The following is an 18977-nucleotide window of genomic DNA, read 5'->3' as shown; positions in this document are numbered from 1 at the left end:
GGTGATGGTGGGATGACTTGTCATGGCTTTTCTCAAGCCTCAGTCACGTTTCTGGGCTGCCTCATCGTGCTGGAGCTCCCTGGGGTCCAGAGGGTCTGGCTGTGTTAGAGTTGTTGGAGTTTTGAGAGAAAATTAAGAGTGTAAATGTTCAGACTTGCCTGATTAGGTTGTCATAGGTGGATAATCGTGTGGTAGGTTGGTCATGGAGGGAAGAGGAGCCAAGGGTGAAAAAAGGTTTATGCTACCAAGGCAGCTGGGGCTGAGGGATCGACTCCTTCAGCTTGGGTTGTTCTTCCGTAGCTCTTTTGAGTGGAGTTCACCTTTTTCTCATACTATTTTGTCTGTGGGGAAGGGTCCTCAGCAGTTGGTGTTTGGACCTGAGGGATGGGAGTGCTGGGAGGAAGTGTCCTGGTTGGATCTTTTGTGTGAGGTGAACTGAGCAGGTCTGCAGTGAGGCCAAGTTGGGTCATTCGTTGGTAGAGTTGGGTTTTGGTTGGATTTGATGACTATAAAGGTCTTTTCCAACCAGGATGATTCTGTGGATGCACCCAACTGTCCAGCACAAGTCAGAGGGAGCTCATCCCTGCTTGCCCCAGGCCACCAGCCACTTCTGGCCATGTCCACTTGGGAATCACTTTCTTAGAAGCTATGCAAGGTCCTCTCAGTACTGCAGGCCACTTTGTGTAGGGGATGTTGTGCTCTGGACTGTCTCATCTACATTGTTGCCTGTTGGGAAAGAAAATGTAGTGGCTGTTTTCATGACAGTCTCATGATGGCGAAGGGAGATGTTCAGGTGCTGTGATCAGCACGTGAGCTGTCTCTGAACAAACCATGTGGTTGGTTGTCCTGCAGCAGAGTTCTAGAGAGGAACTTTGCACCAGCTTGTGAAGCTGCACTGCTCAGTGCAGCACATGGGCAGGAGCTCATGAAACCATCAGCAGGTGTCAGGATAATGACCATGAACTGCTTCCCTGCAGCATCTTGCAGAGTTGGGCTTTTACTGGAGTAACCCTGGAATGCTGCAGGGTTATTCTTCAGCTGGAAGAGGCTAGGAGTTCCAGCAGGGCAGGGCTGGGATTTCCCAGGCTGACCACAGCCTGACTGGAGTGGGGTCTGGGCTGGAGGAGCAGCCCCTGCCTTTGTGCTGCACACTCTGGGGTTCAGCTGAGTGCTCTGCTGGGCTTGCAGCTCGTGAGGGTTTCTCTGTTGTACATCTGGATTAAACACGTTTCACAAGAGGAAAAAGCAACATGCACGTGACCAAGGAGAAGTCTTTTATTTATTACCCAACATTCCAAGTATTTATTATCCAACCTTCCAGAACAAAGACACTCTCCTTAAAGTGCTTTTTTGGGTTGATTTTTTTCTTTTTATGTTTTGTGATCAGCTTGTACATAGGCTGCCCTCCATGTCCTTTCCAGACTAGTGCTGGGTTTGCTTTGCAGTAGGTCTTGAAAAGGAGAACAACATCCACACTCAAGAGCCTTGGAGTAGGGAGAAGATTCCTGGGAATCATCCATGCTAAACTTAGAACAATTCCAGCTACTACAGGTAGCTCCTCAGCACATCTTTCTCCATGGAGTGTAGAGAACCAGTGTTTGCAGCAGCACAGGCTCCTGCTCACACTTGCTGTCTACACCCTCTGCCCTTCCAACTGGGTTTTGTAGCTTCTAGAGGAAGTTGCTGTGGTGGGAAAGATGCCAGAGAAGTCCCTGGGGCGGCACAGGAGAGCAGAGCCAGCAAGGGGCAGCTGAGCACGGGGGTGTCAAAGCTAGTTTGGCTGGAGAGGTGTTTACATGGGAGGTTAGTCCTTCTGAATTCTGAATGTTTCGTAGTATTCTGGAATGGTGTCTGAGGAGGATGAGAAAGATTAGAAGTAGAGCCAGAAATAAAAACAAGAGTAAGCTGCTGTGTGGGTTTTGCCCGTGTTCTACAACTCCCTGAGAGGGAGTTGTGGGAAGGTGGGGATGGGTCTCTTCTCCCAAGGAACAAGTGATAGAACAAGAGGAAGTGGCCTCAAGTTGCCCAGGGGAGTTTTAGATTGGATACTGGGAACAATTTCTTCTCCCCAAAGGGTTGTCAGGCCCTGGCCCAGGCTGCCCAGGGCAGAGGTGGAGTTCCCATCCCCGGAGGGATTTCAAAGCCCTGTAGATGTGGTGCTGAGGGACATGGTTAGTGGTGGCCTTGGCAGGGCTGGGTTAAGGGTTGGACTGGATGATCTTCAAGGTCTTTTCCAACCAAACTGATTCTGTAGCGTCTTGTTGCAGTTGTCTGTGGGCTGGCCAAGAACAGAGGCACATCTTGGCAGCCAAGTGGCTTGTCCCCCTTTCCCAGCTAACTCACCGTTGCAGCGGTAACGCAGGTTGGACCAGATGATGTTCTCCTGGGAGAAGCAGAAGACTCCCAGGCGTCCTCCTCGCATGGTTGTGTCAAGGACAACTCCAGTGTCTGCTACGACTTCAGGGCCTTCATAGAAGCGAGCTCTAGAGATGGAAATTGCTCCTGTCAGACATCATTCCTCCTCTTTACCCCAGGACTGTGCTACAGGTGTCTGTGTTCTGTGTCCAGCCTCCACTCAGCCTGCAGAGGAACCTGGGAGCCCCTCACCTGATGTATCCCACCTGAGGCCGGTGCTGCAGGAACCAGCGGTAGGACGTCTTGTCCTTCCAGCCGGAATTCCGAGGGTCTTTCCACAGCAGCTTCACCTGGTCTGTGGTGTCTCCCGTGTGCCAGAGGGAATTCCGGAGATACTCCCCAGGGCCTGTTTTCGACTTCACTGCCTGACACGAGGAAGAGGCTGGTAAAAGGTGTGGCTGAAGGGTTGTCTGGGCCAAGCTGCCTGCCCCCCTGCCCGTGTCCAAGCAGCATAGCAAGGACCAAGGCAGAACCCCAGGACTGAACTCATTTTCCATGGTGGCTTTACCTTCAGCTGAATTCCAGGCTCTGCCACTGCTCGGAAGGGGTTTGCCTGCCAATATGTCTGTTCCATCTGCTTCCACATGACCACATAAAAGCTGGAGCTGTCCTGGTAGCCAAAGATGAAGCCAGCATAGTCATCATCTGTGGCAGTGTTGACGTGGAATGTGCCCTCAAAGTCCACTCCATTGAATGCTGTGTAGCCTGTGATGGGCAGGACAACAAATGCTCTCTAAGGGTACTTCAAAATACTCTAAAATACTTTCCAAAACAAAATGAAAATCCCTTGATTTCCAGACTCAGATGGGGGAGGTGGATTTTGTGAAGCCAAATCTGGAGACTCCACCTACTACAGAAAGTGTTTTCCCTGGAGGTGGATGAAACCATTAAGCAGTGTCTGAAATACCTGAGGAAGCTGCACTGGGGAGTACACAGTTAATGAGGGATCATTTTCCCGTGGGATAAAGAGATGTGCCTCACCTACAGCCAGGCCAGGATCACTGTTCATGGTCTGGACGATTTCCATGCCCTGAGGAAGAAGAATGTTGGCTCATTAGAACAGCTCCAAACCTGCCCACATCACTCTGAGGTGATCAAGGGGGAGGGACCCAACGGTGACACTGGAGGACTAGGACACTAGTTCATCCTGCAGAGCCTTTTAATGAAAACTGCTTCCAGTTTGGTTCAGCCTTGTTCCCACCTGGCTCCTGAGCCCCTCCTGGAGCAGTCTCCTACCTGGTTGAGGACAATCCAGTTGGGGTCAATCTGTGCATCACCCTCTGGGTCCAACACAACAGTCTGGAAAGCCCTGAAGTCTGTTAGTGTCACCTCTGCATTCTCAGGGCACACATCGATCCTGTCGATCACCATGTCTCTGTCAAAGTCATCTTCACAGAGGTTCCCCACACCATCACCTGAGAGCACGACAGCAGAAAGGAGGAACAAGCCTTCATTAATTCCTCCTACCCCTTGCACCTGGCTTTTTGCTAGCACAATTTAAGGTGGCCATGTCTACAGAAGGTTAAGAGGTGTGTAGAGCACTGGTAGCTCTTCCTTGAAGTCAGTTTCAGAGAAAACCCTGCAAAGAAGTCTCTTGCCTGCAGCCAAGAGAAGAAACTACTCAAAGTGTAGACCCTTCTGGAAGAGAAGTTTGTCCCAAATATGATCCTGATATCACCAGTTACTTGAGACCTGAAAATGATGTAGTAGTCTCTCAAGTCAGCACTGAGGAGATCTCAGTTCCTGTCTATCTCTAGAGATGAAACTGATACCCACAGGAGAACCCCCATCACTTTCCCTTACCGTCAGAGTCTTCTTGACCAGGGTTAGGGACAAGGCGACAGTTGTCAGGGCCTGGAGGTTTCTCATCTGGAATCCCATCATCATCATCATCATCATCACACTCATCTCCCAGCCCGTCATTGTCCGTGTCCACCTGGGAGCTGTTGGGCACTGTTGGGCAGTTATCCCGTGAGTCCTGGTGCCCGTCCCCATCACTGGGGGAGGAAATGACAGGTAAAGATCTGAGAAGCACTGACACGTGCTTGTGACATCAGCACACAGCACCTTTCCAGGAGCTGGGATCCTCCACAAGGACAGCACAAGGTGTTGACTTTGGTCTTAGAGAGTCGTGCGGTGTTAGTGACACAAATAATAGATCAGAAGTGTCTATGAACAGCTCCATGAGTGCTTGCTGTCACCTCCTCACCTCCACCAGCCTTGGGGCAAGTGTTTTTTTGAGGTCTGAAGAAATGTCCACCTCCCTTAACCTCTCTTTTTATGGGAAAAGGCCAAGCCAGGTCATCAGGGAGCTGCCAACACCTGCCCTCTCCCACTCCATCCCCAAGCTTTCATGCAACCTAAGCACAATTTTTGCAGCAAGCTCTCACCTGTCCTGGTTGGTGTCACAAACATCTCCCACTAGGTCGTGATCAGTGTCTTTCTATAAGAATAAAGCAATAATCATTTAAACGTTGCAGCGATCAACAGGAGGATCAGGCAGTAAAGAGGAGAGGGGTTTGTTACACAGGCAACAATGGTGGGAGAGTTCCCTCTTCAAGCAGCTCTATTTCCAGGGAAAGCAAGAAGAGAGGAGTCCAGAGTGCAGCATTCCCACTCTGCCTTACTCCTCTGTGCCCCAGGAAGGGCTGGACTGTCCTACTGCAGGATGGAGCTAAAATTTGTGAGAGGGAATTGTGGAGTGTTCCCAGGTGTGCACAGCACAAGCAGGTGACACCAGCACTGCCCCGAGAGAAATGAACCCCCAAGGCTGCAAAAGGGGAAGTGCTGCCTACCTGGTCTGGGTTGCTGACTGTTGGGCAGCTGTCACAGGCATCTCCCACTCCATCACCATCTGCATCCTTTTGGTCAGGGTTAGGAACTCTCTTGCAGTTGTCCATGGGGTTTTTGATCCCTGTAAAACAGGCAAAGTGGAACCATCGAGGCAACACGGCTGTGCAGGTTTGTGCAGCAAGATCTCTTAATCTCTTATAGGACAGCTGAATTCATGTACTAAAGCAATAATTATGATGTTTATGGACATTTTACATACTTTGGATTTAAGTTCCATCCTAGCAGCTATGGAGGATGGAAGAGATCAGCGGCAACTGATCTTACAGCATAGTCTGGACTGCAGCACAATGGGTGTCTGAGCATGTGAACCTGAGAGGAGAAGTCCTCAGCTGCACTTAGAGACAGGTAAAAAACTGAAGACATATTGACATGTTTAGACAGCACCTTTCCAAGGCCTGAGACAAGACAGGAACAATCTAACTGGTGACCTGTGTGACTTAATTTCCCACTTCTCTGCCTTTACCTACTACACCAGAAATGGTGCCAGCTGGGAGCTGCTTGGCAGGATGTAGCCAGACCCAAACAGCACTAGATGCACTGGAAATACTCTGTAAGTAAATACGTGTCTTACGCCAGCAGAAGTTGTTGTGATTTCTGGCTTTTAAAAGCAAGCTTTGTGCAAATACAGCATCATTAGCACACAGACTGTTTCTAAACCCAGCCAGGGGTTTTTTTCTCCCCCCTAGAAGACAGCCCTGCCACAAGCTGCCTCAAGCCAGGAGCTGCTGACAACCTGGATATTCCCACACTGCTCCCTGACTTTAAATGGCAGCAGCAAAGTGGTGTCCTTGTCTGGACTGAGATCTGTTTGCTTGGTGCATCTTTCTGAAGCCTGACACGGGTTTGATGTGGAGGTGCACAGTAAGAGAGCTGATACAAATTGTCAGCACCATCCTGAAGATGGATCTTTAAACCCTGCAAGAGCTGACCTGTGAAGGATGCTGGCTGGGCTGCTCATCTCGGCAGCTCAAGCCCTGAGCTGGGCTTCATCCCCTCAGAAATCAGCTCCAGTCCTGCAGAGCTCAAGCCCCTGAAAGGCTGGCACCTGCCCCGGGGGGTCTCCAGCTGCTCTCACCATCTCCATCCATGTCGTCGTCGCACTCGTCCCCCCGCCCGTCGCCGTCGATGTCGCGCTGGTCGTTGTTCTTCACCTGCCGGCAGTTGTCACAGGCGTCCCCGAAGTTGTCCCTGTCCGCGTTGCGCTGGTCGGCGTTGCGGGTGTACACGCAGTTGTCCTGCAGGAGGAGGGGCTGGCTGAGGGGACACTCTTGGCACTGAGCTTGTGAGGACCGGATCAAGGTCTCAGCTGCTCAGAGACGCCAGCGGCCTCTGCAGCCTCCCGGTTGAGCCTCATCGCTGCCCAGCCAGGGCATCCCAGTGCCGCTGGGAATATCTCCAGCCTGGCCAAGTGAGAGGGAGACTCCTGGACTCTCAGGGGACCATGACTTGTACACAGAATCGCAGAAGTGTCAGATTTGGAAGGGACCTCTAGAGATCATCGAGTCCAACTCCCCTTGCTAAACCAGGTCCCCTCAGTGCTTGGATTTCTCTCCTTTCTGCTTGTTTTTAGTCTTCAGACCATCCAGTTTAAAAGGAACCACTACCTGCTGGGACCTGCAGGTCCTCGACATTCACATTAAAGGTGCAGGACCTTGGGGTACATTTAGGTGTGGCAGGGCTTGAGTCTTAGAACCAAACCTCAGCATTTAATATCCCATCTCCATCAGCATCATCGTCACAGGCATCTCCAATTCCATCCCTGTCTGCATCCTCCTGGCCAGAGTTGGGGACAGTCAGGCAGTTATCCTGAGAGGAAGAGTAACACAGGGCCTGTCAGCAAGCTGTGTGTGTCATTTAGCCACGTTCTGCAGGTTGGGCAGGATCTCACCAGCACCCAATCCTGCCCTGACAGCAGAATGACCCTCAGATCAACTGTCTCCAGCCACACAGGACACAACCACACCCCACCTTGCGGCACTTCTTGTCCGAGCAGCGCTGCTTCTCATCAGGGACCCCATCGATGTCCGTGTCCTTCCCACAGACGTAGCCATTCCCTGCCCATCCCACGAGGCACTGGAAGACAGCAGATGAACCACATGAGGCTGCTGGTGAGTCCCATGATGGCCATCTGCCTCCAAAATGGAAGGCTTTACGTGAGAACCAGCACAAAACGTTGCAAATCCCAGTAAACAATCCTCTGCGGGAGAAATAATGTCTGGAAGAAACAGTTGTGCTGTAAATGGCGTTGGGAATAGCTCAGATACAAGCTCTCTGCTTGTTCCTGAGGTTAGAGACACACGTAGCAGCAAAACTTCTCAGCCCCAGTAGGGTGCTGCACGGTGCTGCTCCCTGCTCAGCTGCGTGTGATGTTCCGTGACTGACACATTTGTAGAGCTTCAGGCGAAAACAACCCAACCAAACGAGTGGATCTGAGGTGCCAGGAGCAGTCAGTCCACTTCTGAGAGCTCCAAAAATGCTGCCGTGGCTGAGGTGTTAGTGCAGAGCAGGTCTGTGTGGGAAGGCAGGCTCTCCAGGAGAGGGCAGTGGCAGACCCAGGAGAGCAGGAACAGTGCACGGGAGAGCAGAGTGAGCGGATTCCCCCATAGCAGGGAGCAAGCAGATCCCCACCCGAATGAGCAGCCCCCGTGGCAGTGATGAGACCCCCACTGGAGCGAGCAGACCCCCATCAGAATGAGCAGAACCCCCTGGCAGGGAGCAGAGCCTCCATGGTGGGAAGCAGACCCACATTGGAGTGAGCAGACCCCAACAGCAGGGAACAGAGCCCCATGGTGGGGAGCAGAGCCCTGTGGCAGGGAGCAGAGCCCTCTCAGGAGGAGCAGAGCCCCCTCAGGAGGAGCAGAGCCCCCTCAGGAGGAGCAGAGCCCAGGAGGAGCAGCGCTCACCGCGCAGGACAAGGAGCCATCGCGCTCCACGATGCACTGAGCCTTCTCGTGGCAGGGGCTGATCTCTCCGTTGGGGCAGCGTCTCACTGCCTGGTTCCTGCAGCCACTCACTTGGTCACCAACAAAGCCAGGTTTACACGCCCCACACTTGTAGGATCCCTGAAAGGAAAAGCAACAGGGAATTACTTGCAACAGGGATCCCAGAAAACCTTTGCAGGCCCCAAAACCCGGGGAAGAAAGATCCATATGAGGCTTCCCAGTGTATTTACCCGTGTGTTGATGCAGATGGAGTTTGGGACACAATTATTGGCAGCACCTGTCTCACATTCATTGATGTCAGTACAGACCTGCCCAGGAAGAACAAAAGAGCCATTAATTTCACTCCTAAGCAGGTGCCACATGAGCTCACAGAATTAGGGCATCGCCAGGTGCTGAAGCTGAGCCCCTGACAAGCCTTACTGGGGCCTACAGCTCAGTTTTCCTTCAGACAAGCTTGAGCCAGATCCCAGCAACACTCCAGAGCCCAGGGAAGCTGTTCACCCTCTGGAGTCACCAGAGATTTCAGCCTGGCAGAACAGCTTTCCTCTGAGCTGATCTGTCAGAGTATCTGCTTACTGTGAAAGGACAGAGGAGAGTCAATGGAGCAAGAAGGTCAAAGACTGTGTCCTGTGACCTGCTAGCAGCTCTCTAAATAACACAAGGTACATGCCACTCCTGCTTTGGGTGATAGATTCTTATAAACCATAGCAAGATGAGGTGTTTTGGTGGGTGTTTTGAATTTTAATCTGTCTGTAGCTGTCAGGGAAGCAGCAGGGGTGGGGGGGGCAGTAGCTGCATCAACTCTTGTGTGTCCCAGTATGAAGGTTTCCCCAGGCTGGCTTCACAGCCACAAAGGTGTCAGGGCTGTAGCCATTCTGCCCAGCACAAATTCAGCAGGGGTAAGTAAGGTCTTGGAGTGGAGGTTGCTTTGCTGCTGTGCTGGGACATCCTTGGAAGTCCCTCACTGCACCAGCCTTCCCACTGCCACAGGGCAGGCAGCTCCTACTTCCCTCCCCTTTTTCCACGAGGGCTCCAAGTCCTTGGAATTACGATGAAAGAGCAGGGAAGGAGTTAACGGTTTCTGAAGGAGACAGAAAAGTTTCTGGGCCTCACCTGTTTGTTGGCCCTGGCATAAGACAGTCCAACCCCTTCCACCAGCTGCCCAGTGAAGCCAGGCGGGCAGGGGTCGCAGCGGAAGCCGGGGGCGGTGTTGATGCACTGGACCTTCGGGAAGCAGGGGGCTGCGTTGCACTGTGGGCAAGAGAGAGGGTGTGCAGAGCTGAGAGGGGGGCTCGTCCCAGCCCAGCTGGGAAGGCAGCTCCCAAAGCAAGCCTGGCTGGGGGACAGCTGCACTGCAAGGGTAAAAAATGCAGAGAAGTTCCTGGCTTTCCTCGCGACTGGAAAGTGCAGCGTCCCCACCTCGGGTGTTCTCCCAAGTCTCAGTATGTGCAGACAAGTAAAACAAATCAACTTTCAGGACTAATTCTTCTCAGGTCACATCAATTGCCCAGGCAAAGAGCTGGCTTCACTTCACACTTTCCTTCCTGGCAGTCTCTGAATCCAGAGAACTGGATAATTTCTTGCACTGGTTTTGAAAGACAAGAGCAGTTGTTTGTTTACTACTCTGGGAAGGAATTGTCTTTCCAAAGCCATGATTAATGCTTCCTTTATTTTCTCCAACACTTTATTTAATTTTCATTGGATTCTTACCCTCTGTCCTGGCAGATCCATTACATTCATGCTGCAGTTCCCACATTTTGGTGTCTTAACAGAAAATCTCTCATCAACCTTTTTAACTTCAGCAGGTTTTTTAACTAAAAGGCTGTAGAGGTGACATGGCCCTGCAGGACACTTGGTGGACTAACAGGACAAGGGTTTGGGAACCACAGAGCTAAGGAGTGTTCTGGACACACAGAATTAATTACAAAAATGAGTATTTCATACACACAGAGAGTAAACTCAATGGAATGCCATGCTTTCTAAGAAAAAAAAAAAAATTAAATAGTATCTGCCCAGCAAGGTTTGATTTAAGGGCAGAAGTAAAGCAATGTGAGCAGCGTGGTGAGATTTATTGTATAAAGGGCTGTTTGGGAAGCATTTGACTCTGTTCCACTCATAATAAATCTTATCTCTTAACAACTCGCCAGCCATCAGCTCAACAGGGGCTGCTCTGGCCTTCCAGACTGATCCTCCTGTGTGGTACAAACCACAAGAGGTGTTTTCTTTGAGCCTGTGTATCTTTCAGAAGGAGATGCCGTGCTGGGCTGGGTATCAACCCACCATGGAAGGTGCTTTAAGGGAGAGTGGGACCCAGCCCAGTGGAACGATGTTTCTCTTGGAACTTCAGCTCCCAGGGGAATTGTCTTTATAACTCCAAGACAAACCTGCAGCACTCCCAAGACCAGCAAGGCAGTTCTGTGACTTCCAGCCTGTCCTGCTTGGTTTTTACCTCATTGATATCCGTGCAGTGGGTCCCATTGCCCGAGTACCCGGGGGGGCAGGGTCCGCAGCGGAAGCTGGTGCCGGTCTCGGTGCAGGTAACTCCAGGGAAGCAGGGATTTGGGAGGCATCTGTTAAACTGTGTCATGGTGATGGCAGGGCCTGTGACCTCGGTGTGCATGCCTAGGGGAGAGGAGGAACATTCAGAGATGTCACTGCCACAGACTATGATCTGGCCTCTCCGAGGGTGTCTGTGCTCCATGCCTGGGAAGCCTCTGCACAGCCTGAGGGCTGGGCAGCTCTGGCTCTGTTTTGTAAATAGAGGGAGAAAAATGAAGCCAGAAACAGCAGCTTGATGGATTTCTGAGTCACAGCAGACAAAAAAAAATAATTAAAAAAAAGCCCCAGAAGTCTTAGCTCCCAGGACAAAACTCCTGTGCCTCCGTGTTGGTGTGATGCCCTTGCTTTTGGAGTTCCACAGAGATCAGTTCTCTCCCTGGTTCCTCTAGAGCTGGTGGTGTGGGCTCATGCACCCAGCTAGAGCAGACAGACCCATTCAGGCTTAAATCTGGGCAGCCTGGGAGGGGGCTGCCAGCCCAAACCCCTGCTGTAGAAGGCAGCCCTGTCCACAGGTCCTTGTTTGGGGCAGGAATACTCTCCCATCAGGCTCACCCGAGGGTCTCGTGCCGTGACGTTATGTGTGACAGGGCTGGGAATCCTCACTCCATCCTGGCAGAGGAGGAATCAGCCTGTTATTGGGACAGTCATCACTTGGGATGGGATGGAGCAATATGGGCTAGGTGGTCATTAAGTCCTGTGGGTGATGGGTAAGGAATTCTAACCCATCTCCCAGGCTGTTGCTGGCCTGCTTAGCAGCTCTCCAAGCACATCATCCCTGTCCCCACATCACTGCACACCAGCTGCCCTGAAAGTTTCAGGCCAAATGCCAGGATTTTGTCCTTATCCTCTTGACCTGACCCACAGCACAGGAGAATATGCAAAATTCATCAATATGGGACACAGAACTTCTCTGAAGGCCCATTCAAGAGTGAATAATCCTTCCCAGAAACTAGATTTGTCACAAGTCTTCCATACCCACTCCTTTAAGTGGCAAGGACACCTTTTGCTCCTGCTTTTTCCAGCTGAAAAGCCCAACCTAGAAAAAAAAATGTCTAAAACAAAAGACAACTCTCTGCCACCAGCAGCTTCAGTACAAAACAAGGTCTCCTCTTTTCATGCTTCTCTTTCTGAGAAGCCATGAGAGCAGCACGCGACTGCTGTGAGTCACATTGCTCAGGGCTTGACTGAAAGAGGCTTAAATTCTACAGTGAGGAGAAGAGTCTATATAAAGCAGAATAGCAAGTGGGGAAGGCAGAAATCAAGTAACAGAAAGTTCAGACAGTTTTATGAGGAAATTATTAAAACAATTGCTGAGGGTGGATGTATTTCTGTGCTGCAGGTCCCAGAAGCTTTGGCTAATCTCTTTTCCAGCAGCAGTGCAATCTCTCCAAGTACAGGAATGGTTATTGCTCCACCCTTTGAGTGTACTGGCAAATAACAGCACCTCCAAGAACCATGCTTTCTGAAAGCCAGAGATACTGGAAGTAAGTCCCAGTCTACAAAACAAACCAACAAACAACCCCAAACATTTACTGGGGAGCAAAGGGCAAGATTTATATGGGAAAATTTATGACCCCGTTCCCTGAATCCTCTGTAAACAGCCTCTTTGCTTGGATAGTGGCAGCATGAGGATAGAAGGAATAGCAGAGCAATGCCTCTTGGGGGTGATGTTCTCTTCCACTTGCAGCTCAGGAGTAGCCAGCTCGATCCCACAGGATACCCAGTTCCCAGGCAGTTCTAACATTGGCCACGGGCTGGGTTGTTAGGAGACGTGGTTGGGCAGCTGCAGAGCACAGCTACCCCGGGAGGGACAGCCTGGTGTGTCACAACCCCCCCAGAAAGCTTATTTCAGAAGCAATGGAAGTAAAGGAGCTTTTTAAGGCTTCTAAACAGATTTTGAAGGCTACTTCTGCACCCTATGCTCAGGAAAGGGGTTACAGCTGAAGCTGTTGAACCACAAGAACAGCACAGAACACTGGTCCATGTGTGCAGAATGTGGTGGGGACAAAAAAGTGTCACAAACACAGTATATGTTGTGACATTGAACTAGATGCTGTGACACTCGCTAATTCTCAGACAAGCTGTTTCCTTTGGGGTCATGGTCACAGGTGGCATGTTACTACTCGTTTAGACACAGAGGTATGGAGGACTTGGAGGAGGCAGTTGAACATAGAGCTCAGCTCAGGAACTCACCACAGGCATCACACTCCATGACTGTGTTCTTCAGGAATTTTATCTCCTTAATCTGGAAGAAAACAAGAACCACCACTTAGCCAAAGGCTGAGTTTTGCTCCCACACAAACCAACAGCCCCAGTGCCAGCAAACAGGGTCTGGGGCTGCACAGCTCAATTCTTCCCCGTGAGGGTGGTGAGAGCCTGGCCCAGGTTGCCCAGGGAAGCTGTGGCTGCCCCATCCCTGGCAGTGTTGAAGGGCAGGTTGGATGTGGCTTGGAGCAACCTGGGCTGGTGGGAGGTGTCTCTGCCTATGCAGGGGGTGAAACTGGATTATCTTTAATTTTCTTTCCTACCCAAACCAATCTGGGATTCTGGGATTCTGTGACTCTCTGGAAGCTGAGCTGGCTGGGTTCCCTGCTCTCAGTGACTCCCTGCTGTGGGGTTTCTGCAGACTATCTTGATAACTGTCCTGCCACAGACACAGGAAACACTTGACTTGAGTACACAGAAACAAGTGTCAGAGATAAATCTACTTTATTTGGGTCTTGTATTCTAGAGGATGCTGAGCTGGCAGCTCTAGAGAGGTGTGTGTCTGCAGGCCAGGCACTGCCTGACTCAGGAGGAGGTTCCCCCATGAGCATCTTGGGTAGCAATCCCAGCAGGCTTCTTCCCTGCAAGACCCTGACTGTCCAGCTACCTGCCCATGCTCAGGACCACCTTCTTGCACCCTCTGGACTTTATGTCTCCATGATTAAGTAATTTCACTCTGACAAAAGTGTCCACTCATGTCTCCCAGCCAGCTCCCAGGGCTAAAAGTAAGCTTTCACATCCTCTCCTCCCTCCAACACACCCTGGGGTCGTGTATTTTGGGTAATTAAAACAGATAGATCCAACCCAAACCCCCAGAACATCTCCCACTAGAAGTCAGGGACAGAGAGCAGAGCAGCAGGGAGTTTGGAGCAGTGCTGATGAGTATCAGGGCTCCCTTTGTGCCAGGAGTCCCTCAGCCTTTGGCTCAGGAGGCTGAATCTGGCCTTTTAGTGGTTTGCCTTTTGCCATCCTTGTTGCCAACATCCCAAGATGGTGAATCAAGGAGAAGTAAGTTTTAGAAAACCTTTGCACAGATTAAGAAATGATGAAGTGCCACCTTGGCTCTCCAGTCCTACATGCAAATTTGTCTTATGAGGAAGAGTTTTCTTGAAAGTGCTGTTGAGAAAAAGGCCATGGATAAAAAAAAAATAAAATATGAAAAAGGAGGTGGCAAAAGCAAGGGAAGGAACAAATAGAAAACCTGTGTGGAGAAACAGGGCTAAGCTGGAAGGGAACACTGGAAATCATTGCTGGAGGCTGCCAGGAACCATGTCTGACCTGATTCTCAGTAAACACTGGGTATTTATGCAGCAGCCTGAAATGTGAGAGGGGCTGAATGCAGCAGATGTTTTTGCAGATGAGAGGCCGCCCAGTCTGCCCTGGCACGGGGACCTGTCTGCCTGCCCAGCCTGGCAGGGCTGCTGCCCTCAGCTCCCCGGGGGCTGGAGGGAGAATGGGACCTTTTTCTGTACTGAAAAGAGAGTTGACCAGACAAACCAGCATCTCCTCGTTAAAATGGGAAGAGATCTAAGCACCCAAGAAGTTCCAAGTTCCCTAAGAAATTGCCAGAGCCAGAAGGGCTTAGGAGTAGAACAACAAGAGGGAAGAGTGAATGCAGAGCTTGTTTAGACTCCATGTGGCTTCCCTCTCCAGGACCCTCATGGATGGCTGGAAGGTCTCCTCCATCTCCCAAGTTTGGACTCTCTGCTGATTTCATGAGCCCACAAAACCAAGGAAAACATGACTTGTTTTTCCAGTTCAATGTGTCCCCACTGTGTGTGCCTGCCTGTTCTCCTCAGAGCCCCCTCTCCTTGGATAAGGGGGCAGAATTCCAGCCCTGATGTGAGACCACCCCTGGGTTCTGGTTTGCAGCACGATCGTTCTGCTGTTTCACTTCATGCAAGAAGCAGCTCCCCCAAGGCCAGAGCTCAGCATTTAGGCAGAGGGTTCTGAGCTCCCTCCAGTGCAGCACCCAAGGAGCAGGGACCCTCTCTCACCTACCTGGTCTTTCAACAATTCCCGAACTTCCATCAGCACACGGTTGGTTTGTCTCATCTCTTCCAGCATCTCTGGCCCAACTTCAACTCCTAAAAAACCCAAAAAGGTTGGGAAAAACACAGAAGAACCATTAGCTGTGCAAACCAACTGATATTATTCAATATTTCAGCTTCATATTAAAGATACAGGCTCCCCACACACACACCAGTGTCTCGCCAGTTCCTAACTGGGAACTTGCTGGAATCAAGAGGGACTTGCACGCAGGGTAGAGTTTGCTCTGGGCAGGCAGTGAGCATCAGTTACCCCTCAGCAAACAAACTGGCCTGGCAGCTGTGGTGGCTGCTCAGCTGGCAGGGCCTCTGCAGTTCACACACAGGAAGGTTTTGCTGCCAAAAGAAGCAAATTAATAATTCAGAGCTGTGGGAGCTGCTGGGAAGGGCACCACTGAGATGAGGCTGTTTGCTGAGTCTATCCCAGACGTGCTGCCAAGCTCCGAACGTGTGGAACCAGCACACCAGCCACTGCCTCACCTCTCCTCAAGGTACAGACTTTTTTCTTGCTGGAATCTTTTTGGGCAGCAGCAATTTCATGTTCCATGTAGTGGTTTTGAGGCACAAAGGATCCATCTGCTCATCCGTGCAAAATCCACTTTCAGCTTTGCTGAACATGGGATGTACATCATCCTACAAGGTCATCTAAGGCAGATTAACAGGACCTTTCCCTCCCATCTGCTGGATTCTAGACTTGTCTGCTCCTTTGAGACATGTTAAAAATCTAGCCTATACTCTCAGGAAGAATGAATGGAAGTAGCTCATTGTTTTTAGACTTGAGAAGATTTAAGAAAACTTGAACCATTTGAAAGCAATGGGACAGAAATTTCAGCTCTGGTGTCATCCTGTCTGCCAGGAGAAAGCACGACCTCAGTTCTCTTCATTTTTAATCTAGATTAATGAGTCCTCTAACAAGTCACACCTTGCCTACAGTGCAAGCAAACCTTTATGAGGAGTTAAATAGAGGGTTTTTTCTGCAAATGGGGGAAATCTGCTGCAGTTTGGGGGCTGCCTCCTTGGGCATGAGGAATTTGCCAGTGTTAAAGGCAGGATTTGAGCCCCTGCCACTGACTTAGTGCAACAACTTCAGCATTTTGGGGGCTTGGAGCAACCTGGGCTGGTGGGAGGTGTCCCTGCCCATGCAGGGAGGTTGGAACTAGATGATCTTTAAAGTCCCTTCCAACCCAAACCATTCCATGGTTCTGTGATTCTCCTGTGACAAATGAGCCTCAGGTCTTCCCTGCACAGAACCAAGAGGTCTCGAATATTTGTAACCTCTCCAGTACATTTTGGTTTGGGAATGAAATTGAAAGCCCCACAGATGTGTCGTTCCAAGACAGAAAGACTGAATTAAAGTGACATTTCTTCCTTTATTGAAACAAGGAGCTTGCATCTCATTTTTAACTTCAAACAGAGATTTTGAATAAGCTCTGCATGAAGGCTTCAGGCAGCTTCCGTTCTTCCTGCAAAGAATTTTCCATCCCTAGTAGCAAGATGTAATTTAAAATAAAACTTTGGGGTGTTTTTTTAAAATTTTATTTATTTACTCCAATCCAGAATGATGATTCAGCCCCTCAGGGGTGATTTCCAAAGGAAACCTGTGCACTTGCAGGCATTTCCATTGCTGTGCATCCCTCTTTGGGGACTCACTCTGTCTCCAGGAGCACACAGCTGGGTTCTTGGGGCACAGCCTGAGTCTGCAGGATCTCACAGATCCTCTTGGATCTCACAGATCCTCTTGGAGATGAGCATTCCCTGAGTGAGCTCTTCAGAGAAGTGGAGCTTTTGTCATGAACGTGGCTGCATTCCTGGAAGTTGGGGCTTCCCTGGGCAATATCTGCCCAGGCAGAGACCATCCCAGGATCCTGCTACAGGAAATCCTCTATCATCTGGTTTTTGAACTTAAATCACATGCAAAACGCAGATTCACTTGCAGGTCACTACAAAACACAACAAAATTCCTTAAAAAAAACCTTCACTACTCAGGAGGGCAACTGAGGACTGAACATCTACAGGGTGAAGCTTCAAGTTTCATATGGAGCTACAAAAGCCCTAAACATCACGTTTGGGCTGCAGTGGAAGTTGTTACCTTCTTCCTCATTCCCTTCTGCAAAACAGCACGTTCACAGGAGTCTAGAAAACACAGGAGTGCAGGAAATATCAATGTAATGAAAGGGACTTACCTGCCCTTCTCTGCTGACATGATGCAAAAGGACAAGAGAGGCAGAGGAGAAAAGCAAACGCTAGAGCTGAAACCATCTCGGGCTGCAGGCAGAGTGGGTGGATGGGCTTCTCTTGCAACGAATTTTTAACCTGCAGGTTTGCCTCTGCTCCCCATTAGGGGCTGTGGTTTGCTATTTATGAAGTTGCATTCCTTCCTCTGAAGTTCTTATTCTCTGATGCTGGGTGAGGGGTGGACGTCATTGCTGGCTGCTGGTCCACACAGAACGTTACAAAAGTAAACAATATGAGAAACTCATCAGCAGGGTAGTTTAAATTTTTTTTTTTTTAGACCAGCTTGCACCAAAATAGGTCAGAAAATTCCAGAATTAAATGGATTTTTTTTTTTTTGGATGGGGGTTTTTATTTCTTCTTCATGGACACAGGACAGACGGATGATTCATCGCCCCGTCCCTCACAGATTTTCCTTCTGAAACTGCTCACAAGGTCATGAAAGCTCTGAGACATCTGGACTTCACTAGGGTTTCAGAAGGGGCTCTTTAGCCTCCCAAAAGACAGTTTCAGCACTCACACTTGGGGGTGAATTACTGAATCATCTCCCAATTCCAAAGAGGAGCTGTCACATCCTATTTCAGAGAGGGAGCAGGCAAATTGCCCCCTCCCTGGCAGTGCTGAAGGGCAGGTTGGATGGGGCTTGGAGCAACCTGGGCTGGTGGGAGGTGTCCCTGCCTGTGCAGGGGGGTTGGATCTGGATGATCTTTCAAGTCCTTCCAACCCAAACCATTCCATGATTCTATGATTCTATAAATGTCCCAGCCCTTAGGGGCTGATGTTCTAGTTACCTCCCACCAGGCTGATCCAGAGGAAGGATGCAGAGCAGCAGGGATGGCATGAAAGGAAGGTGGACTTTGCTATTTCTTGCCTGTGAAGCAATGAGTCTCAATCCATCATTTTCCATCAGTCAGTCCCAATCCAGCACTTTCCATCAGAAGACACAGAGGGGATTGAGAAATCCATCTAGAGCAGCCAAAGAAAATTATCCTGCCCAAAGAAAATCTTAATGCTGCTACCTCAAGGAAACTGCAAGTTAAACTGTGACCTGTGAAAAAGGTTGGTCTGGAGACCAGTGAAATTCTTGCTCACACTTTCTCACTGTTTGATTGTGAGATCTGTCAGTGCTGATCATCCAACACCCTTGGGGGGACAGGCAGGAAAGCCCCAGGAAACAGTAGCTCAGTCTCTCAAGTTTTAGAGCAGGTTCCTTGGGTATTTACATGAAGATTTTATTCCTCCTCTTGACCTCAGACCTCCCGTGTTCAGGAAAAAACTTCCCATCCCTGTGGCTGGGCACAGGATTTGAAGGTCCCTGGGTGCAGCAGGCACTGGTGAGGGTGCATGTTCACTCAAATAAGCAAATAATTGTGATTAGTCTTGTGTTCCAGGAGAGCTGCAGCTCAGATCTTACACGTTCCTGCACCCAGCAAGTTCATACTGAGAGGAAAGTTAATTTGCATGTGTTACTGAGTTAGCATTTGTGTAATTTGGCTTGTCTGGCGTGGAGCAGAGAATCACAGAATGCCAGGTTGGAAAGGACCTCAGGGATCATCTGGTCCAACCTTTTTAGGTACTACTGTTGTTGATATGAGTTGATTTGAGATGCCATCTCATGTTACACAAGCAGGGGACTTTGCTGGCAGCCCCCAGGTAACTCAGC

At 50.1% G+C, this 18977-nt stretch overlaps 1 protein-coding gene across 1 annotated transcript; it reads right to left on the bottom strand.

Moving 5' to 3' along the window:
* Nucleotides 1-1804: 1804 nt before the first annotated feature.
* On the bottom strand, nucleotides 1805-17341 carry COMP (cartilage oligomeric matrix protein). Its single transcript, XM_009995069.1, has 19 exons — nucleotides 17266-17341; nucleotides 15036-15121; nucleotides 12963-13014; nucleotides 10660-10832; nucleotides 9324-9461; nucleotides 8441-8518; nucleotides 8172-8330; nucleotides 7237-7341; nucleotides 6967-7074; nucleotides 6344-6503; nucleotides 5211-5329; nucleotides 4806-4858; nucleotides 4219-4412; nucleotides 3652-3830; nucleotides 3397-3445; nucleotides 2924-3120; nucleotides 2608-2780; nucleotides 2344-2483; nucleotides 1805-1851 (listed from the first exon to the last, which is right to left on the bottom strand). The coding sequence occupies exons 1-19, from the start codon at nucleotides 17339-17341 to the stop codon at nucleotides 1805-1807; spliced, it is 2286 nt and encodes a 761-aa protein (XP_009993371.1).
* Nucleotides 17342-18977: the final 1636 nt, after the last annotated feature.

Source organism: Chaetura pelagica, unplaced genomic scaffold, assembly GCF_000747805.2.
Source record: "Chaetura pelagica isolate M959 unplaced genomic scaffold, ChaPel_1.0 scaffold463, whole genome shotgun sequence".
NCBI lineage: Eukaryota > Metazoa > Chordata > Aves > Apodiformes > Apodidae > Chaetura > Chaetura pelagica.
The sequence above is the reverse complement of the archived record's forward strand: the minus strand, read 5'-3'. Positions and strand labels throughout refer to the sequence as shown.